This window comes from Manacus candei, unplaced genomic scaffold (assembly GCF_025592945.1).
Source record: "Manacus candei isolate 608988 ecotype Guabito, Panama unplaced genomic scaffold, ASM2559294v1 h1tg000048l, whole genome shotgun sequence".
NCBI classification, from domain to species: Eukaryota; Metazoa; Chordata; class Aves; order Passeriformes; family Pipridae; genus Manacus; species Manacus candei.
In genome coordinates, this window is record NW_026138096.1 from 8462526 (window position 1) to 8481294 (window position 18769).

General features: G+C 40.8%; 1 protein-coding gene across 1 annotated transcript; it reads left to right on the forward strand.

The window, feature by feature from the left end:
- Positions 1 to 3543: 3543 nt before the first annotated feature.
- On the forward strand, positions 3544 to 17710 carry LOC127476113 (uncharacterized). The gene is made up of 13 exons (XM_051798623.1): positions 3544 to 3708; positions 3922 to 4136; positions 5740 to 5856; positions 7629 to 7730; positions 8094 to 8213; positions 9249 to 9398; positions 10025 to 10162; positions 10838 to 10954; positions 11864 to 11971; positions 12390 to 12503; positions 12816 to 12929; positions 13676 to 13868; positions 14583 to 17710. Exons 1-11 carry the CDS (start codon positions 3700 to 3702, stop codon positions 12919 to 12921), a joined length of 1296 nt encoding a protein of 431 aa, XP_051654583.1. The 5' UTR covers positions 3544 to 3699; the 3' UTR covers positions 12922 to 12929; positions 13676 to 13868; positions 14583 to 17710.
- Positions 17711 to 18769: the final 1059 nt, after the last annotated feature.

Consider the following 18769-nt stretch of genomic DNA (forward strand, 5'->3'; position numbering starts at 1 on the left):
TACTTTGGTTAGACTTCATTGATGCTTTGTTTTTCTTTACTCCACTTGTCAAGTTTTTAGTAATCTTTGCAATTGTTCACCGAACAAGTGTACCAGTTGTGGTCCTTCTGCTGGTCCTAAGGGTTTCAGTAGGCTAAGAAATCTAATCCCTGAAGATTTCCAACTCCCATAGGGACTTTTTATTCCATCAGTTTGCCTCTAGCTTACATTTTGATGGATGTCTTTATTTCAAACAACAGAAGGATTCAGAAATACAGCCCATTTATCTGCACTGCTAATGGTATGCATCCTGAAATCTGTTGGTTTCTAGGAGCTACATTGCTTAGGGTTTTGATGTGCTTTAGATGATGGGACATTTTTTATTACATTTGAAGGGAGTGCAGCAAACATCTGAGCTTTAATTTGTGGATTAAAATAACAGAGGGAAAAAACGATAAAAGAGAGAAAGGAACACTTTAAAGCTTTGTTCTAGGTGAATAAAAGCCAGGATCTCTCCCGCGTGAATAATAATAAGGATATTGCCAGTAAATCATTAGCAGAGATGACATGCCAGTGATTCCATGAAAACCTCTTGATTACCCTGACAGGCAAGTGCTTTGAGCAGGAATAGGTGGCAGGATGCAAAAATGGTACAAGTACTGGAAGCACAACCATGAAACATTTCATGAGTCTCAGCCGAGCTACAGATGGTGAATTGCACCAAGCTACACTTTAAGCCAGGCAGGAAATGGTTATGAATGTGACTGTAATCCACAATTTAGAGAGGGATAAGGAATTGAAAACAGATTAGACAGCGTCGCTTAAAAACTAACATTTATGTTATACTGTTGGTGTTGGTTTTTACCTTTGGATTTTTCAAATAATACTGACTTATAAAAGTCCAAACTGGGTTTAAGGACCTTAATTGTTTCAGCATATCTCAGTTGCTATATGTACAACATCTGCTATGCAATTATCTAAACTACCTATTAATAATGGTGGTTTATCTGTTTTTCATTACCTGTTGTTTTGCATTGTATGGAGTGAAAATTTGATGCTGAGACAGCTAGTACGGATTTGTCTCTCCCAAAGAGACCTTAAGTGGCATGTCCCTCTTCAGCTGCATAGGATTAAGTTCCAGAGCCTCAGACAGATTTGTTGACAAGTATGAAAATTAATAAAAAAATCAAGGAGCTGATCAGTGATTGAATTTAAAATATTTCCCACTACTTCTGTGGTAAAGTTATTTGCAAGTTTAAAATGGTCTCTGCAGGCTTTTTTAACCTTTGGAACATTCTCACAGGGCCATGTAGTGTCATCTGACAATGCACCTATTGCTACACAGCAGCCTTTACAAATAAGCATTTTGCAACATTTACTTCTGGAAAGTTTACAGGATGTGGCACAGACACGTGGGATGTGATCCTTGAAATAGTTGCAGAAGAGAGGGTAGGATTTTGGACCTGTGGTTTTGCCACTGACAGTCATTCAGTTCACACAGCTCTTTGCCTGTTTGGAAATAAAATATTTATTGTAAAGATGTGTGAAGTTAAAATCATAAAGGCCTTGAGAAACTTAGATAGTAGATACATGTAGCTGCAGATGGTTTTATAGGAGAAAAACATGTCAGTTGCCAATAGTATCTCATGTAATAGAGCTTTAAACCCCTAATTGCTTGCGCAATTGGAGCTGTTCCATAGAGAAATCTACCCTGAATTAACTGGAAGTTTTCATTTCAGTGGAACTTTAATTTTATTCATCTTACCTCTTTTGCCAGTATAACAGTACGATGGAGTAACCATCAAAAATGTAAGATACCCTTGCATCTTTTAATGCTCTATCCACAGAAGTGCCTCTTAGGAAACTTAGTAATAATTATCAAAATAAAATTATGATTTATGTTAATAATAGTGCCTGGCTTAAATTCCTTAAAACAACTATTATTTCTCAAGTTTAAATTCTCAAAGTAGTCTGGCATGCCTCCAAAGTTTGTAAGCTTAAAGGCTGTGTAAGAGAAACAAGTTGTTAAAAATCCATATGGCATTTCCTTCTTAGAGGCAGTAGAAGGAGGAACTGTGACTTCTCCCTGCACAGTCATATGAGATGTGAATAAACCACTGAACAAGAAAATAATGGAATACAAAAATAGGCATTTGTCTTTGTCATAGCTTCAGGTCATCAGCCAAAGAACCACCTGCACATATAGGGCCATTTGTGGAGAAGATCCTCTCTGTTTGCAGCAGAGAAAACAACACTGCCTCCCACACAATCTTGATACATTTCTTAAAAATGAGGATATTTAGAATTGGTCTTTTTACAGCATTTTATTAAAAAACAAAACAAAACAAAACAAAAACAAACAAACAAACAAAACAAAAAAAATCAAAACAAGTAATGTGATAGGCTAAAATATTTACTAAATAATTTTCTTTTATTATTGTGTGTAAATCACTATTAGTGATTTAGTGTTGCATTTTTCAGCAGTGTGTATGCTTTTCCATATCACTGACTTGTGGGTGGGCGATATGAGTAATCCAAAGTACCTTATATAAATGTGATGTCACTGAACTAAGACAACGTATCTGTGGGTTCACACTGTCAGTGTAAATATGCCATATGTGTGTGTACATATATAGCCCAAATTTCACTCCGTGCTGCAGCTCAGTAGGTGGCTATATTTATTTACACAGTTGTGTTAGTTCTGTAATTTGAGCATTCCAGAAAATACTAGGAAAATATGTTATCTGTTGATTTTTTAGGTTAACATAGTTAACCAAAAAAAGACATTTTTTTTTCCAAGCAGGATAAAATTTGAATCAATTATATGAATGAAGATGGGGTTTTTTACCATGAGGCTTGGTGTAACTTGAACCCAAAAATACCAGGTTATTACATGATCTCTTCAATATGAGTATTTTTGTTGTATCAAAACTGGACCAGGTTGCCCAGAGAAGCTGGGGCTGTCCCATCCCTGGAAGTCTTCAGAGGCAGGTTGGATGGGGCTCTGAGCAACCTGGTCTAGTGGAAGGTGTCCCTGCCCATGGCAGGGGTTTGGAACTACGTGATCTTTAAGGTCCTTTTGAACCCAAACCATTCTGTGATTTTACTTGTTGGACTGCAGCTAAATACCATTCCAGTCAGGATAAACCTCAATAAGAATAAAGGTCTGAGTGCCATTTCTTAAGAAATATTTGTTGACTTTGAGCTGTTTAAGGAGGTAAGATATAAATATTCAAGCTTTTACATACATTACAAGACATTTTCATCCAAAGACTTACTGCAGGGTTTCTTATTTGTGATTTTTGGTTTTTGGTTTCCTAGATAGCTTACCTCTTTTAAAATTGACAGTATTATTTAGGTAGCCTATAAGGAAAAGGTTTAATGAATACATGCAGTTAATCTTAAAACTCTCTGAAGAACTGAATAAAAATACAATTGATTTTATGTAAGACTTCTGGTTTTAATTTTAAAGTTATGTTGGATGGGGCTTTGAGCAACCTGGCCTAGTGGAAGGTGTCCATTCCCACGGCAGGGGGGTTGGAACAATGTTGTGATTTTTAAGGTCCTTTCCAACCCAAACTGTTCTGTGATGCCGTTAATGGTGTGAAATGTGGGACACGTTTCTCTGGAGCGTACCTTGTGGTGCCCACCTTTGGCGAGATGATTTAGCTCACGACATCTGGCAGAAGGCTAACTTGACCCAAACCCAACCCTTGACTCATGCGTGAGGTGACGCTGTGATGTGGGAGCCGGGGTTTTCCCTGGGTTAGCGAGCCCAGTGGGCCGGGGGCTCCAGCCGCCCCCACGCTGGGTGAGGGCACGGGAGAGGCTGCGAGGGCCGTGGCGCCCTCGCCGTGAGGGAGCCGCGCCCTGCCCCTCACAGGAGCGCGGGCTGCAGGACCCTTCGCCTCCCCCTGTAACTCCCGATCGGCTTTCCGGCAGGAACAGCACATTTCTGCCTTCCCCACGCTGGGCTCTCTCCCGGCTGTGGCACAACACGGACGGCGCCTGCGCTACCCTCGCGTTCCAGGAGGCCGGGCCGCGCCTGCGCTGGCGGCGGAGCCGGAGCCATGTTCGGCCGCGGAGCCGCCGCTCGCCTCAGCCATGTCCGGCGGGCAGCGGCGCCCGGGCGGCGGGGATCCGGCCGGGCTGCGCAGGTGGGAGCGGACGCGGGGGTCGGGGGGACTCGGGGCGGGCAGGCATCGCTCCCTCGGGGCGCCTCTGGAGCTACCGCGGCTCCGCTGTGGGTGTGGGCGGGGGGGTGGTGGTGCTGCCCGTCCCAGGGCGCCTGTTCTGGGGCGACTCCGGGAGGAGCTGCTGGAGGGTTGGGATCCTCTGCCAAACATCCCCTTTTCTCCTGCGCCCTCGCCTCCCGTGCAGAGGCTGCCTTGGTGTCCCTGTCGGTGAGGAGTGAGGGACCAGCAGCCCGGGCAGGGCGTGGGCTCGGACTCGGTGCCCCAGCCCGGTGGGGGCACTGGGATTGTCCTCAGGCTGGCGTGGGCGGGCAGTGCGAGGCAAACACTGCAGTGTTTGTAAAAGGTCAGCATTTTCGCTTAGCATTTCCTCCTGCATTTTCAAACAGTGGCATGTGTTGTCTTGTACGTAAGCTGGGGTGCATTTTTTCCCCGCAGTTTCTTTCAAGTCCTTAAATCGAGTAATTGCTGTTGAAGGCTGTTAGAGGAGGGTTTTATCCATCTACTGCCTTTGCACAAACCGAGCGCGTTGGCAGTGTCCTTTTGCCTGGATCCGCGATTCGGAGCGAGCTGTCTGTGCTATGTCCTGGTGGTAACTCTGAGCCCTCTGGGAGTGGGGAACTCCCAAAGCCAGCCGGGGTGGAGGAGGAAGGGAAGGAAAACATCGGTGGTTAATGCAGGATTAAAATATCAGAAACCTTCCTTTCCTCTCTCTTGTTGACTTAAGCCAGGGGGACGTGGCACACAAAGAGCCCCGTGTTTGCTGTTTCTCACACGCACACAGGTACAGTGTGTTTGCTGTGCAGAGCCTGCAGTACCAGGTCGTTCTCCCAGGCAGATGGTGAGGGTGGATCTACAGGTGTGGTCCTTGGCCCAGGAGCCAAGTCTGGTGTCAGCAGACGCTGTGGGGGTGTTTTGTTTAGCAGCCTGTCATTTAAGAGGTCCAAGCCCCCAGAACTGAGAAGGAAAATGTAGAGAACTCTTAACCCTGAAGCAATCTCTGGCTGTCCCACCGGTGTGTTGCAAAGCAGTAGAGTCAGGTCCTTGTTCCTTATGAGGGCTCTGCAGTGTCTGGTAAAGGATTTCCTGAGTAAAAGTGTTTCCACGTGAACATTTGACCTACTTCTGCTTAGCCATTTTGTTTCCATGTGTTGAAGTGATGTGTCTGCATTTGCCTATTCCACTAGTTTACTACTGAATGGGACACTAAGTGTCAAATAATGCACTGCTGACAGAGGACAGGTCCATAAACCCTGGGGACACTCCTCAATTAGGGTTTTTTCCCCCCACCTTTTTGTTTGCAAATAGAAAATATTTTTTGTTATCTAAATATTAATGGTTTATTTGAAAATTCTTATGTCCTAATTGCATTAGTCAAAGGCCTTTTCTCAGCAATTGCATTGTCTAACACCTTTGTTAAGTTAGTGTTGCCTGAATAAGTTCTTGCAAATCACATACCTGTTTGCCAAATCAGATATTTGTCTAATATTGTCCATATTTGGTTTGTATAGGCAATGTTCAGTGACTACCAGGGACTTGATTTCAGATGAAAATTCTTGTTTTCTAGTTCTGTGCAACATCCACACTGCTGGCACCAAGAACAGGAATGTAGAAGCTGGAATGATTCAGATTCTTTTGTGTTTGAGGAATATCAATGTGAGCATTCAGACCACTGGCTGGAGAGGTAAGGAAAAAATGTATTCTTTAAATGTGTCCTTAAATCTTCACTTTCTTGCATTCTTCTTTAGGACTCAAGAAAAGCTTGGCCATGATTAGATTAAATGTTTTCTAATAATACAGTAGCATGGAGCTAGGAAATAATACCTGCATCCTGCCAAGAGACGACCATCCATTTTGTCTGATTGAAATACAAGCCATAATATTAGCAAGTATTCCACATGAAAGGGAGAAATGGTATATACTGAGGCAGTAGTCTAAGCTCTTTATTGCTGTAGTCTTCAGTATTAGTATAAAATTCCCATTGAAGCCATATGCTGTTACTCTCATGCTTTGCCTATGCATTTATGCATGTAAATGTGGGCAAACCATCTTTGTCTCTTCACTTGACTGTGCACTTGGTATGTTCAGCTGTATTGCAGTTTTTAGTAAACACTTTTGCTTTTTTTTTTCGTAGTCCAGTACTAAGAACAATTTGAGATGAGATAAAAGTTTATATATAGGTAATTCTAGGAAGATTTTGCTTTGCTTTTGGATATTCCAGACTAAAGACAGAGGCAGTGGTGTCTTAATGTGGGGGAAGTGGTTGAGACTGGTATATTAATGTCTGACACCAAGGTGAAAAGTGGTGAGTGCTTGGATATTTGCAGAAAACCGAGCAGAATGTAAGTTAGAAGACAGGAAATATTTTACTGAGGGTACATGAAAATTATTTTTTTTTTTACTTTATTCATACATCTCTGAGTATTACATTGTATGGATGTGATTGTAATTTCTGATGGCATGTTTAATATTGCTTTGTTAATAAATTAATTTTTTGAAGAGCTTAGGAAAGCCCTTGTATTCAGGAGTGTTTTCTGTGTCTTTGATGCTGTCATGAAAAATACTAACTGTGTTTTGAGTGTGGGTCTAAGTGGATGTGCCAGCAGCATTTTGTGTTTCTCTTTTGCTGAGTAGATATGTTCCTTTTTAGTGTGACATCTTTACTTCCTGTGTTAAAACGACACTGTCAGCATGGATGGTAGTTTCATCTGTTGATGTGAAACTATGGAAAGTAAGACTATAAGCTCAATCTACTTCTGTATTACTTACTTTAAATGTTGAGGCAGTAATGTTGGCAAAAGAGGGTGGACTGAAAGGAGAAGTTTTCAACACTTACATAAATGGAAACTGTATAATGCCGTAATTTTTTAAGTTAATGAGGAAGTTGGTAAGTGTTCCATCTCTTGGAGAACATCAGTGATACAACTGATGATTTAAGAGCTTCCTGACTGCTTTTTTGGCTTTACACAGCAAAGTTTGCATTTTGAAATTATGATATTGGGATATGATATCATCGGACAAAATACTAGTTCTGCTCACATGATGGATGTTTTTTTATTTCTTAAGCATCTCCCTGGTCCTTTAAAAAGACCTTAGCTGACAATGGAGAGCAGCAACTAGACTAATTTTAACCTCAAGTAATTCCATGACTTGGGATATCTGATGGAATTGATATGTCCAGAAGGTCTTCAAGTAGTAGAGAGAGCTGAGATGAAAGTATTTTAAGAGATCGTGAGGTGTTGTGACAGGAGATTCACTTCAAGACCATTTTCTTTCCTTGCAAAGTAAAACTGCTAATCTTACATCACTGCTGAAGGTGACTTTGAACTGAAATAGAGTAGGGCCATGCCCGTGGTTTTAGGGTTGTGGAGCTGGTTTTGTCCACTGTTGAAGTTACTGTTCATTAAATATGTTACGAGAAGCAGACATTCATATTGAATTTCCTTTATTTTCTAGCTCTACAGCACCAGAACATTCTAGGTCTCTTTCTAGCTGCCCCAGCTGGGAAGGTAGAATTGAAGAAGGCAAAACAATGAGGACATCAAATAAAAAAATGAAGTAAGTATTGAACGATTACTAAGTATTGTTGAATTGGTTTTAGCAATAGCCATCTGATGATCTCTGACTACTTTACATGCATTAAAGAAGATTTGAAACACAGCCAGGCTCTCTCATATTGAGCCTGAAGGAAGCCCAAAGGAGAGAGTAGCACTGAGGAGTTTTATCTCAAAAGCTACTTCTGTAATCATTTCAGATTCAGGTTTGGTTAGCACAACTTTCTCTTCTGTAAACTAGTGAGGTAAGGGTTGTGCTTACTGCCTGTCAGAGTAAAATACAGGAAGTTCTAGAGTTTTTGTTTATATAACTTCTTTTAAAGCTCTTAAGGTTCCTTTCAACCTAATTGTAATTTTTGTTTTCAAGTGATTCTGCTAATCCAGCTGAAAGGGAAACAGATGAAGTGGTTCTGAGGAGAAGACAAAAACAGATCAATTTTGGAAAGAATACCCTTGCATATGATAGATACATTAAAGAAGTTCCAAAGTAAGTTGCCTTGTGTTGCAGATTTCCAAATAAATTCTTTTTTGTTCCTGATGTGTGCATAGATCAGCACAGAGCTTTAGTTCTCTTTAAATTCTGTGAACAGCAAGTGAAGGAAACTTAAACCAATTGATGTTTTCAAGAGAAGTCAGGTATTTTCTGCATATGAGCAAATGTAGATAGGGAACATTTAAAGCTAAATGTTCCCTTTGTGGATTGCTGTTGTTAGAAGCAAGTATACTTTAAATAAATTCTGTATTAATCAGCTCCCTGTGATTCTGGGGAGTGTTGCTAGGCTGGTGTGAAGTTAATTGGTACCAGGAAATGTCGTCTTTGGATGAGGACTGTAGCACAGTAGCATGGTCACATCTTCACTAATGTCTTTTTCTTCAAAGAGTCTTGGGTTGCTTTGTGACAGCATTGTTACAGTGTCTCCCCAATGTAGGTTCTCAACTTGGTGTTCTCCCTCAGCTTAATGGCTGTGGGATGGGGCAGGGCTGAGTGGAGTGAAGAGGAGGCCTTGAAGTGCAAGCACTGGTCAGCAACAGCAAGAAAATAGTGTGTTATTGGCACTGTTTTAGACATAAATCCAAAACACAGCACTACAGGGATTGCTGTGAAGGAAGTTAACTCCATTGCAGCCAGACTCAGTACAACACTGAATACAAAGAAACTGCACCTGATTCAGGAAAACTGAGTGCAAGTAGCAGGAGGTTAGGCTGCTAATGAAGGGGTGTGAGTTATGCTTCTTCAGTTTCATACTTGTCCATGAGCAATAGGAATCTGCTTTTAGCAGCTGTCAGAGTACTGGACTGGATGAACCTCAAATCTGACTCAGCGTGTTATTGTTAGTTGTTGCTTTTGTGATCTAATTTTGACAATGTTTTAGAATAGACACGTTTCAGTTAGATATTTAAAAATAGGAATGTTTTATTTGTTAGACTACTGATGCCAGTGGGATCTGATGGACTGAGAATTTTTTTTTTTTAAGAATGAAAATAATGGTCTGAAATAATAAATGTTACTATGTGTTTACAGGAATCAGCGAATACCAGGAGTTCATCCTAGAACTCCCAACAAATTTAAGAAGTACAGCCGTAGATCCTGGGACCAGCAGATCAGGCTGTGGAAGATAGCACTGCATGCCTGGGATCCTCCTGCTGAAGAGACCTGGGATCTGCAGCCAGTGTGTGTAAATGGGTGAATTAAGCCAGGCATTAAGGAATTAAGGAGGGCTCTGTATGTCCTTTAGAGCATTCCTGACTGGGAGCAAGGGAGGAGATCAGGCTCAGAAGTGGGAGTCTCCTTGAATGCCTTGTTTTCCTTTTGAATTCTGTTAGTCTTCAAGAAATTCCCATTACTTAGTCTGAGTTGATCTTTAATCAGGTGTTCTGGAGAGGGAGGCATTTGGTCTGTCTCCATTAGTACATTCCCTTCCCCTGTGTATTTACACTGGTGAGCACAAGGTCACATTATTTTTCTAGAAAGAGATAGGCAAAAGCAGAAATTTAATTACTGTTCCTTGACTTTGATAACCTTTCCATCTTTGATGCCAGCTCATACTTTACAAGATTTAGAATAGTAAATTAGGGAGGAAAAGAGTGAATGGAATTCTGTTGGCTCTGTTACTGCACTGTATAAATAGTTTTACTCTGTTGTAATTTGACCTGTGGTGGAAGTTGCAGTTTTTACACCATTTGGATGTCATATGGGATGAACTGTTAATTGTTACCACAGCTTAACTGCTGTCTGCTTGGAGCAGTAAGCCAGATGGGCTGTTTTTTAAACCTTTTTTTTTTCCATCCTGTTTTTAGTAGTACAGAACCCTCAGGCAGTTCCCAGGAATGGTTCTGCAAAGATCAGGATGTTTCTGCCTCCTTTGTGTTTGACGAAAAGCAGAAGAGAAATGAATGTGAAGACGAATGCAGGCAGACTGACTACACACCTGAGAGGTATGAGATGAAACTTTTGTGGTTAACTTGGGGAAATGATTCAGTGCATGTCGATGCTGCCAGGTTTTTGTAGGAAATGTTTTCTGTGGAAGAGCAGTTAAAATGCAGCTGTGGAGTTTGACACTTGATGTTGAATGTCATCCATCAGTGGTACAGAGCACTGAATGTGGACAAATTACCAGCACTGCAGAATTACATGACTAACAGGAGGAAAAGCCAGGTTTTTTTCAGCTTCTCTGTTTACACAGTGGGGTACTCAGGTTTCTTTGACCACCATTGGCATGTGCTGAAAGTAGGAGAACTTTTTCAGAAGCAGGAGTCACCATCCTTAATAGTATTATGCCTGTTTGCAGAACAGCAGGGAGACTGACAGTGAAGCACCATATGCACTTCCCTGTTTACTAAGATATCTTGTCCGGGGGGGGGGATGTGTGTGAAGCTCAAAATGGTTCTGCTTCCAAGCTGCTTCTGCAGTTGTGTTCACATTCCATAATACAATGGCATGGTTACCAAAAATTGAGCCATTTTTTCTGTGTTCCTCTGTGTGCCTCAAGAATCATACCTCAAAAAGAATCATCCTGTGTAGCATGTGCCATTATTTAGCAGAACTCTGATAAACATTTCAGCACAGATGAAAAATGCTATGTGTGTAAAATCTGTTTCTTATTTTTGTAGTCCCTGTTCATCCGATTCTTCTCCAGTATGGAAACGCAGAAAAAGAAATAATTCTGAGTCCTCTGTGGTTTCAGAGAGCAAAGCCCCTTATGTGCAGATGTACCACACACTGGAAAGGTATGAAATGACTCTGATTTCCAAATATGGAAATTCATTGATTATATGAACTGACTTTTGGAATATGACTGGTATTTATCCCTCCATTTGTTAATAGCTTTAATTTTATGTAAATGTGTGTGCAATTTAATGAGGAAGGGAAATCATGCCAGAACAATTGTGTTGTATGATAGCAAATATTTACAGAGGTCCATTGCAAAGATGAAGAAAATTTCAGTGTCACAAGTCACAGCACAGAGGGGAGGGGTTTTTTGTGTGTAGATTTAGGCAACACTAATATGTTGCTCTTAATTTCTCTTGGACTGCTGAAACTCGCTGCCTGTTTAATTATTACTAAGTTACATTTTCTCTGTACTATGTGTATTAAATGTACCCCTTAAGGGATGTGAAAAGAAGCTTTGTGTATTTTGATTAAGCCTTTTCCTGCCTTGTGAAAGATGGTGTGGAAGAAAGTGCTGGTTGGAACAACAAGGAATTGGGTCACACAGCCTGGGACTGGGACAGAGGGAGGTTAATGTTAAAAAATGAATAATACAAGGGTAGAGTTTTTCAGGCCAACACCTTTATTCTAAGTTGTTTGAGATTTAAGCTACTTCTGTAGCTATTGGTATCATATTTCCTTTTTTCTCCTTTCTTATCTGCTGCATAAGAAGTCTTCCTACAACTAAGAAATGATAGCCTGTGTAGAGGAGAGCATGGTTTAACTGTACAAAGTTTTGTCAGAACCACCAGAAAACTTGACCAATCATTTTCAGTTTTTCAGGGGTTTACCAGACTTTCCACACTAACCTTAGTAAAAATGTTTATACAGGTTGGCTTTTTTCTCTCTACTTATTCCCCCTTCAGAAAAATTAAGAGGAACTGTGTTACAAAGGTGCATGGATTCAGACCTTTTCATTTTATTTCCAGCCTTACTGACTCAGGACATCAGGAGGCTTTTTCAAACTGCTCAGAGTGGGAAGCCTTTGGTGAAGATGATGAAGTAATGACAGTACAGCAAGGTATAGAAATAACAAGGTAAATACCACAAAGATTATGACAGTATTTCTGTTTATTGCTTATGCTGTGAAGGTGCCCTTCGCTTTTCTTCTTAATCTTTTCCTTCATTGGTTAATGCTACTTTTTTTTCCTTCCTTACATTTCCTCCAACCTGTGATATGTTTCGTTGTTATTTTTGTTCTTTGAGTTTACTTGGCTTTTTCCAGTCTGACTCTCCATCTGTTGCTTTCTGCTGCGTCTGCCATTAAGTAATGCCAAAAGATGAGCCCCTTTCATGGTCTTTGTCTTATGAAAAGCAGTGGCAGTTGGCAGAGTTGGTCCCTGTGGTTGTTACTCACCTCTCACTTCCTCAGCCTGGGAGCTGGAAGCTTCCTCTCTGTCTCCTTAGAGGTTGTTTTGTAGCTGACATCAACAATAGTTATTTGTTTTTATGCAGTGACCCAATTCCAGCGGGTTGTTCTTCAGGGCTGAACAATCCGAAACAGAAGAAATCCAACTTCTTTCTGCCTGACAGCAAAACTTGCAGAGACACAGACTGCAGGCTGGAGAGGTATGAAACACAGCTCATCAATCAGGGTTTGGGGGTTGTTTTGCAGATTAATTTGGAAGCTTTGTTGAATAATGCTGTATTTCAATCCAAGCCTTTATTGTAAAGATAGATTTTTAATTTATTTTTTTTTTACTGTTCTTCTTAGGGATGTGTTGGCCAATATTTGTTGTGTGGTAAAACTCTGTCCTTATGTTCTCGTGTTACAGTCTGTATTAGAATACATAGGTTGTAGCCCTATTTAATGTAAAAAGATTTAAAAGGTTACCATAATAAAGCCACTTGGTCTTTGGTTTGTTTTTTTTTTATTTGTAGGCTTAAACTTTGTAGCAGTTTCTTGGAAGGACATCGGTCAGAATACCCTGAAAGAGGATGGGGAAGTGCAGATGCTGAAGATACAATAATGAGGAAAAAAATTTAAATACCAAGGTGAGTTTGTGCTGGCTGCTTATTTAACCTGTTCTGTTTTAGTAGCCCATCCACTGTATCATTCTACACAATCAAACTGTTCAGTTCAAGCAGATCTTATTTTATTCCTTTATTATATTAGTATTTTATCCCATCCTCTTGTATTTAATGCAGCACCTGAATGAAAAGATTTAACGATTTACACTTGCTAAATTGAAATATTTATCTGTCAGGCAGAAAATGTGTTTTATCACTCAAATGAAAAGTGCCAGTTTTTTTAATTATTGCAGTAGCACCTTTTCTATCTCTTCATATTTTTGTAATGAAGTCACAACTTTGAGTTTTGCAGCAGTGAATTTTAGTGAAAACTTCCTCTTGGACTGTAGATTCCTGTGGTACGTTAATAGGATGGGTAGTAATCTTGGGTCAAATAGGTTTTATTAGCAGGGAATCTTTTGTGTAATTAGATTGTCTTTGATCTATGTTTGGTGCAGGCTTGGAAACGTGGACTAAGATTTAAATGTTAAACAGTGATCTTTGAATATTTTGCACAATAAAACTCATTAAGAATATGGCACAAAATCAGTTTTTCATTCAGATTTTACATTCTACCAATAGGAGGAAAAGGCAGATAGAGCTTTTAAAAAAAGCTGATAGCATTTTTCTTTTGATTTTATTAATTTTTAATTTAAACTCTTTGAGCATGAGTAAGATTTAATATGCATTCACTTTGCCAAAGTGCTAATTCAATATTTGAAAATATCTAGTCTCTCTTTGTATATAGAAGTATTGAAGAAGGAATTTCTCCTGAGACAGAAAAAGACTTGAAGAATAGGGATGTAGTCTGAGATCAGCAGATCAAGTCTTGGAAAACTGGTGCTGTCATGTAGGATCTGCACTGCAAGAGGAAGAGATTTACAGTCAGCAAACGTGCAATCAACACAAGGTGAAATTATTCAGGTAAAAGAAGCATTTCTATCTACATCACACTTCAGAGCCTTTCTGGTTTCTAGACAGTTGATATTCAGCTGTTTTGCTGAATGTGGTCTGCATTGTAAATAAGGCTCAGTTAAGGAGTGTATATTTTCAGGAGGTTTGTAATCACTCTAATTGAAAAAATATCTGTGTTAGATGTAAAATGTACAAAGTGAATTAAAAACTTTCTTTATGGAGCAGCACATTGGTTTCCTGGGATGCAAAGGTCAGTATTTAGAGCGACACGGCCTTTAACCATGGCTTTTAGGTGTGATGAGCTCTAACTCTCAAATGGCAGGAACTTCATCTGTGGAAGGTTAATCTTGCTTGAAAACCAGACAGTGGGTTACATGGTGGAATTCCACACCACCTGCCTTTTTGTTAAAATAACATTTCTGTCTCAAACAGGAAAAATAAATGTGGCTGTTTTGGAGTGCAGTTAAATGTCCGTAAATATGAATGTACCTGGTTCCTTTCCAGGTGAAAACCTTAGTCAGCAGGACACCTAAGATATGTCAGTAATTAATTAATTAGAATTAAGAGGAAAAATGTATTCTATGGATTAATAATGACATTTAGATGAAAATTTTGTGATGGGTTGGGAATGGTAGGCTCAGGTGCTTCCTCTTCTCTTTCACAAATACTTCAGGAATATATGAGATATTTATCAAATGCTGTTATATGTTTTTTTTTGTTTAGGTTTCTCCAGATCTTTATGAGGATAGATTGTTTTCTACAAGCTGTGCCTCAAGTGTAAAACTTCAGATTTCATGAAGCCCATGCTACAGTGACAATGGATGTTCCTTAAAGCTTTTGTGAGAAAGTTTCTGCTGTCCCTGCATTCACAGGTGACATGTGCCTCACATTGCAAAGGCTACTTCAGGTGATGGATCCTGCCATTCCACATGGAGATCTTGCTCCTAAATGCTATGCCAGGGAATTGGTTCAATATTCAGTCAAACTGAGGAATGTCAGCCCTAAAACCAAGGAGTCCCTTTGCTTCACTGGACCAGAATTGTACATCCAGCCTGAAGAACTGCTTCAGAAGAATGTAGATAATTTCAACCTTTCTCCAGTTGTTAAAGACAAGCTGTTCAGAACTTTTGGAGTGGGTGGTCATCCATTTGGCCTGTTTATTGTTCTCTGAGATGTATTAAGATAGCATTTCCCTAAGACAAGTGAGAGAAGAAAAAGGAAAGGGGGATAGTTTATCAGAATCAGATCCTTTTCTTGAAGGGGCTGAGCGACTGCTAGAACAGTAGCACAGCTTAAATACCCAGATTTTGCTTTTACATGTTTTGCAGCCTGACCCAAAGAGCCAGTCTCCTGTTAAAGAGTGTAAGAGGATGATTTCAGTGCCTGCTGTTCCTACAGGAACTGGGGGTGAGAAGCAGTATTTGCAGATGTGGAGCTGCTCTTGTCCAGTCTGAGGAATGCGATGGTGTTGGGATAGGTTCTCCTTTGTTTTACTCTTCCGGCAGTGTGCTCAGAAGATTGAAGTGAGAGCTGTGGCTACAGTGGTTTATACAAAATTCATGTGCCAGTTACAGGAACTTTATAGTCCTTGTGGCATTTTGTGTAGCATGTCCTGGGATACCAATGTCTGCTAGAGCTGGGAGTTGTCTCTCTGCAGGAGTTTGGTTTTGCTTTTTTGCCACAGTCTTGCCGTGGGGCTGGCAGTACCCAAGGGCTAAAATCCCATTGTGCTGCTGATTTGAAAGTAAGCTGCTTCCCCAGAAACTACTCCCAGTTTCAAAACGTTATTTCCAGGCATGCTCAGGCATTTATCCCAGCACAAGGGTGGCTCAGTCACACACCACGGAGCACAGAGTGTGTGTATGCAAGGGACACATCTGTACAGCACTTTTTTTAAGAAGTAATATTTAGAACCTTGTTATTCCAATGTGCATGCTTCCATGTGATTTATGATGATTGTAAATAAGGGAATGTGTTACATTTTTGGCTTTTTGCCTTTATGCAGAAGAATTAAAGACTTTAAAAATTGTTGTTAGTCGGCTTTTGCTGTTATGTTTTTAGAGTTTGATTATAAAAGGAATATGTGGTCCTTTTTCATTTGTTTTAGGGTGTTCTGTTTATTTTGAGTGGTGTCTTTGGTTTATTAGCCCTTGCTAAAAGGGGGAAAGAGGAGTCTTCAGATATTAAATCAGACTCTTGAGTGCAGTTTACAGCTCAGGTTGTGTCCAACCCCTCAGTTTGTATTTTGGTGTCTTAACTTGTGTTTAGGGTGTTGTAACCTAGTGGGAGGGAGCAGCTGAAGCCCCAGCAGCTGTGAGAAAGGTGTCTTCCTGGAGAAGATGGAACTGCCAGGTGAGAGTAATAGGCTGTCATGAAATACTTAAACTCTGCTTAAGTATTTAATGAGTATTAAGAGCCCTTAAGCTTTTGCCTAAAATGGACAGGGCTTGCAGTGAATTTATGGACACATATCCATAAGAATTGTACTTCAGCAGTCCTTAAAAGATCTTATATTTCTTGGTTGAAGATACCTTGGTTGAAGACTAGAAATAGAGTAACTAACCTGCCTGTGGCAGTGAAACTTTGGGTAGATCTGTTCACTAATCCAGGTTCTATATGCTTGGACAAGGAAAGGAATGCTGAGCAGGTGAGGTTTGAGGTCTGCTAAAATCATTTTGTGCAGTGCTGCCACTGGATGTAGGATCACCATGTGTTCTAATTATTAACAGTAACCTCATCAGTCCAGACAGAGCAGCCAAAATTGGAATGCAGCCTGTCCATGCACTTGTTTACCTACCCAAGGTTATTTTAGAGTCTACAACTGAGGTATGTGAAGCAGGAGTCTGGCACTCCACCCCCAGTTTGTATTTGATACCCTTCCTTTAATTTTACCCAACTTAATTAAATCTCCTTTGTCTAAATCTGTGCTCAGTTTGTAATTAAGCCAAAATACACCCCGAACTTCACCAGCCAGGTTTAAATTTCTTCCTGGAAGTGGCAAGTATTTTGTGTTGGCATGATTCCATTGTGGGGATCTCCTTACAGATGATACATTATCTGTGTCTGTGGAAACCTTCCTTCACTGGCAGTTCTGAAATGCCATAGCTCGTGTGTACCTTTTGTTTGTAAAACTCCTGCTTTGAGATCACAGTTGAGGATATCTCCTCCCTAAATTTCCCACTGTGGTGTGAAACTGCTTTTCTGAAGGATTTTTATTGCTGACAAGGACAGAAAGATGCAAGGCAGCTGCAGTCCCTGAGCTGTGTCACAGCAGATAGTTCTACTGGATAAACTGAATTTAATTTGTATGTAGTGTTATGCTAAAAGCACTGTGTGGCTTCCAGACTGGAGCTGTCCTGTCTGGCTTGCTTGGATGTGTTCAGGTAAACATGCTGTTCCAGTCAGCTTATCTCAGAGCCAGGCCGAAGGGAGTGGAGTTTGTTTTTACATATTTGGAACCTGTGCTGTGCTTCAAGCATGTCCTTGGTTCAGGAACACAGTTCTGTTTTCCACAGTGGTGTGTGGGAAAGGAGAGGTGCTGGCAGAGCAGACTTTACTGCAGCAGTGTGGGTGTCCATGCAGATGCCACCCAGAAAGATGTGAGCTTGTACAATTACAGTAAGGCCAGGCAACAGGAAAGGAATTTTCAAGGTAAATCCCTTCATAGTACTATTTTCAGATCTAAGTGGGAGCCAGCCCGACTGTTACCACCCAGAGCCAGGCGTTTTGGACACATCCTACGGCAGAGATGCTCTGAGGAGAAAAGTACAGGACCTGTGTACAACCTTCAGGGGGAAAATGAGTGGAAAGTAAACACAGTTCTTGCTTACCTGTTCTCAAAACAGTACTGATTTCAGTCAGGAGCACCAGGCACGTAGCTGTGTACGTGATGGCTGGAAACACCAGGCACAGTACCAGGCCTCTTCCATTTCTGTGAATAATTACATGAGAAATTTGTAGTTTGTGAAACTCTGCTTCATTTCCACGCTGGAGATGCAAATCCTCCTCTCACCATCCTTTGTGCATCACAAGGCTGAAGCATATCTTTATTTTTAAAAAATCAAAACCAAACACCACCCTGTCGCTGTGCTCAGAAAGTCTCTCCAAAAGCATTGCTGCACTTCAGTAGTTGCTTTTGTGTTTTAAACTGATACTAAAAAAAAAAAAACACACATCAAAAAAAAAAAAAAACCTCAGACAATTTCTGTTTGCTGCTTCTGACATCTGTTTTACCAGATGTGGCACTTGGGGACATAGTTTGGTGGTGGCCTTGGCAGTGCTGGGTTAATGGATCGACTTGATGATCTTAAAGGTCTTTTCAAGCCTTAGTGATCCTGTGGTTGTAAGGCCTGAAGAAGAAAACTCAGTGTGCTGCATCTTTCTGAAGTGTCCACCAGCCTTCAGGCCACAGGGGCTGCAAAGGTATTTTTGTTTAAAGCTGTGCGTATTCTGTTGCAGGAGTTCTCCGGATTGTTTATAAATTACTGTTGCAAAATGTTAGTGTGTGCGGGATTCTCAGGATGAGCAGGATCTCACTGTGCATGCAAGTGCTGTTAAAAACACCTGAAAGCTCTGCTTGCCAAGGCATAGCAACCTCGTGGCATTACCCAACTTCCCTCACTATTGATATGAAATACTTTTTAACGGCAAGTCTTTTTAAACAACATAAATGTAACCGTCTGCCGCAGGGTTTGAACCGTCCCTTGAAATACCCTGAAGAGGTGCAGAAGAGCTGTGTCTGTGACCGGCCATCCTTCATATTTAAATCGCGGAGATCTGTGGGTTTTTTTCCTTTTGTTTCGGCTGGGGTTTTGTGGTGGTTTTTGTTGTTGGTTTGGTTTTTTTTTTGGCTGTTGTTTCAGGCGCGCGCCAAAAACCGATTCTCCCGCCAACACGCCCCGGGGGCGGGG